General features: G+C 35.4%; 1 protein-coding gene across 1 annotated transcript; it reads right to left on the minus strand.

Annotated features, from left to right (window-relative positions):
- Positions 1-2,369: 2,369 nt before the first annotated feature.
- Positions 2,370-3,709, minus strand: LOC113284304. The gene has a single exon (XM_026533741.1). It carries the CDS (start codon positions 3,417-3,419, stop codon positions 2,445-2,447), a length of 975 nt encoding a protein of 324 aa, XP_026389526.1. The 5' UTR covers positions 3,420-3,709; the 3' UTR covers positions 2,370-2,444.
- Between the last annotated feature and the right edge of the window lie 232 nt (positions 3,710-3,941).

Consider the following 3,941-nt stretch of genomic DNA (forward strand, 5'->3'; position numbering starts at 1 on the left):
GTGGCCATGTGAGCTATCATATCAACTCCTCCTCTCTCTTACTACCGTTATTATTGTTATGGCCTTTCTCTCCTTTTAAAATTATTATCTGCTAGCTACGGCATATCAATTCTCAGACAGTTGGAGGATTCATTCATCTGTTAATTTCAAATATTTAATTTCATATACTCAAATATTCCTGGGATTTTGTGCTCGTCGTATGGTACTACTACTACTAAATCAAATCGGAAAAATATCATATCCATTAATCGAGTACAAGATTCAAGTGTATTCAACTCCAACCACTACGACTAGCTTTGGACTAGACACACTTTGATAAGTCTTCATCAGGTGTATAAATTCATCTGCATAGGAGTTTGGAGATAAGGGAACTATTCAATTTTCCATTTATGAATCTCATCTATACACACTCCTATACTTGCCCTTATTAATGGCATACCTCCTCCTGTTATGTGCATATTCAAAGTTCTAAACAGTATTGCTTTTGAGAGTATGTGCATATGCATGCATGATTATTCTTCAACTTATATATATAGTAAAAGTCATCAAGTGCTTTTTGTGTTTGTTTTGCTTTATCACTTCCCCCATTGAGCAAAATTCTTTGGGTCTTCAGTGGTTGGTAATTTTGAAGGCCGAATGCATGACTCTTTTTGCTTTCAACTACTCCCAAAAGAGGTTCCGTAAAACTAAAGCTGAACATAGGTATGGGATGATGGCATGAGAATTAGAATTTCAATGACAACCTTTTTTACCTTACATAAATTTGCAAAAGGAATTATCAAAGGCGACCTTACTTGTACATTTGGCACTTCAAAGGAAAGGAATGTAATGATAAGATGATTCTTCGGCCGACCATGAAAAAACAACTTGTCAAAACTCTCAACGGCTGATTTGAAAAATGCAGAACAAACCGATCTTTAACATTCACGGTCTAAATCAAACAATAACCAAGAAACATCTGTATAATAAATACTTAAAGTTTTCCGTAAGTATTAAACTACTAAATTAGAATAGCAGAAATAAAACTTCTTGACTTGAGAGAGATTCTTTTTTCTTTGATAAGAATGTATGTAACTAGATTAGATATAGTTAGGATACATCTCATCTGCATTTGGAGTAGAGGTGAAGGTTGAAATTTTGTCCAAAGATAGAGTTTGAAATAGCTAGAAAGTTAGGAGGACAATCCAAGGCTGCCAATGGGGGTGCCAATTGCTTGGTGGTGTACCAACCCAAAGGCAAATGGTTGTTTTGTTCTACATATAATATGGTACACCTCCAAACAATTTGGTATCCCTATTAGCAATTTTGGGAAAATCGGTGTAATCCAAGATTTCTATTGGATTTAACTTAATTTTTTTTGATAGTTTGGTACAGTGGTCCTAGACTCTTCCTAAATCCCATTTATTTACGAGTTTTAACAATTACAAGGATTGGAACTCTGACCTCCGCAGTGGGAGGGAGCATGAGAACCATCAGACCATATGATGGTTCTCCCATTTAACTTGTTAACTACTGCAACAACTACCTTGTTGGCTTCCTCACACAGCTAAAATCTACTACATTTTGTTTAATTCATGTAACTTTTTAATTCAATTCTTAATTTCTTGTACTCTTGATAAAACTGTCCAGCTGATGAAATTGTAGTCCCTTCTAAGCCTTAGTGAGTCTAGCAGCTCTCCCTTCTTGAGAGTGATTGATTTGGAGATGTAGAACCAATTTAACAATGGCATTCACAACCCAAATCAAATAATACTCCAACTCCAACTCCAACGTGTATTTAGAAGATATGATCCAAGCTTTCTTTGAGTGAGGCTCAAAACTGCTCGAGTAGAATTTTTACCAAGAACAAGAATACCTTAAATTGGGACCATATAGAGATTGATTTTGTTTGGCTTTCTATGACTTAGACCACACATAACATCCATCATGTGTGATATAAAAGTGTAGCAGTAGTACTCTTCATTGCAACTACCACTGTTCAACCTTAACTAAATACCAATAATTGAACCCATTTTTCCTTCACTTTTTTTCAACTGTTTAACTGTTTTATTGCCATATAACTTAACATCCTTCCAAAATCATCCAAAAAATCCAAACACAACCAAACAATATAAACTGAAAATTACACACAAAAAAAAAGAAAAAAAAAATTAAAATGAAAAATGAAAAATACACTTTGTTCATACCTTCATGAAAAAGAGAAGAGAAAAAACAAAATTACAAAAATGAGGTAATTTCATAATGTCACCGAACACTACCAAATTCATGTAAGGTAAAACATTTCTTATCATTGGAACCATTGGGTTAGTAATTTCTCATGGAACTAGCAACCCCTTGGCCCTTAGCCTTGAACTCTTGAGGACAAGAAAAAAAATGAAGCCATGAAAGTTTATAGAGCTGATAGATGTTAAAACATTGATATACTACACAGTGCTTATGATATACTATAGCTTATAGATGATAAGAAAACAAGGTAAAACTGCTCTTGAATCAAATACCAACAATTTCCCATTCCTCTCTATTCCACCACTGAACGAGTCAAACTCATCTCGTTTATCCATAAACGTTTCAACTCCGAGTCGTTTACAAACTCTACCGGCGATGACTCTACACACCAGCATAGCTCTGGTCCCTTTCCCACCACCTGCATTCTCATGGGCCCCACCACTACCGGAGAATGTGCATATACCTGAATCTTTACCGGAGAAGTTAGTACACAACCCACCGGCTTCATATACGGCACCGGCGGTAGGACCTAGACAATGAAATCTCATCATCTCGTTACCATCAGCCATACATCTAACATGATCATCTTCTTCTTTGAGAATAATACCTGCCGGACTGACAGAAACTGCTCTAGATTTCACAATCTCTCTGTATTCTTCAAAACGGGCAACAGTTTTAGGCAGATTCTGAACCTTAAAAATCATCTCGATCCGACCAGAAAATGCTTTTGGCGACCAGCTCGTATGGAAGATGATTTCAACTACATTACGCGATGGATGTGCTTCTGTGAGCTCAGTAAGTGTTGGAAAAAACGGTTCAGCTGAAGAACGAGTTATTCCCGTACCGTTTCTATTCAGATGGTGATGAACTCTGTTTGTTACCGTTGATGCTGTTGTACTCGGAGTAGAACTCGGTTCAGATTTTGTTGATGATCTTGCTGAATGATATGCCGATGATCTTGATGATGATATGTGTGTCTTTGTTTTTGAAGATGTTGATTGGTATGATTTTCTTGGTCTGTTCTTATTGGTTTCAACTACATCTTTGAGATTCTGAAAGTTTTTTCTACAACTTGATGAAGAAAGAAGATGGTTAAGATTAGCAGGTTTAGAGCTGGTGTTGTTGTTTGGAACATAAACGTCTTCAAAAGCTCTTGACTTGCACTGTAATGATTTAACCCAACCAGTAGCCATATATGCCCAACAGTAAACAAGAACAAGAACAAGAACTGATCAGTGAGCAGATTTGGATAATGATCTATAATATGATCCTATATGAAGAAGACACAGACTGCAGTATTTGGAGATGAACATAAACATCATTCAGAAGAAGAATAATAAGAAGTTAAAATTTAGAAAGTCAGGAAATGTGGAAATAGAGAGTTGTTTTACGGAAATCTGGGAATTTTTGGAAGGAGAAGGAGAAGAAGAAGAAATAGGAAAGAAAACAGTTGGGACCTATTAAAATGTACTATCTCTGTATTTGTCCCCTGCATTCATATTGTTACATCTGTATTTACTAAATAGCCCTTTAATACTTATACTGTTTTGCTCATATGGTTGCTGTATTTACTAAATAACGCAGTTGGGACTTATAAGGCGTTTGGATGCGCATTCAAAAATTCATTTTAATTTCTAGAAGGCAGTTTGAGTATAAATTTTAAAACTTTCAGAAATAAAAAAATTAATTTTTTGTGAAACAAAATAATTTTGCTT

This window comes from Papaver somniferum, chromosome 5, assembly GCF_003573695.1.
Source record: "Papaver somniferum cultivar HN1 chromosome 5, ASM357369v1, whole genome shotgun sequence".
NCBI classification, from domain to species: Eukaryota; Viridiplantae; Streptophyta; class Magnoliopsida; order Ranunculales; family Papaveraceae; genus Papaver; species Papaver somniferum.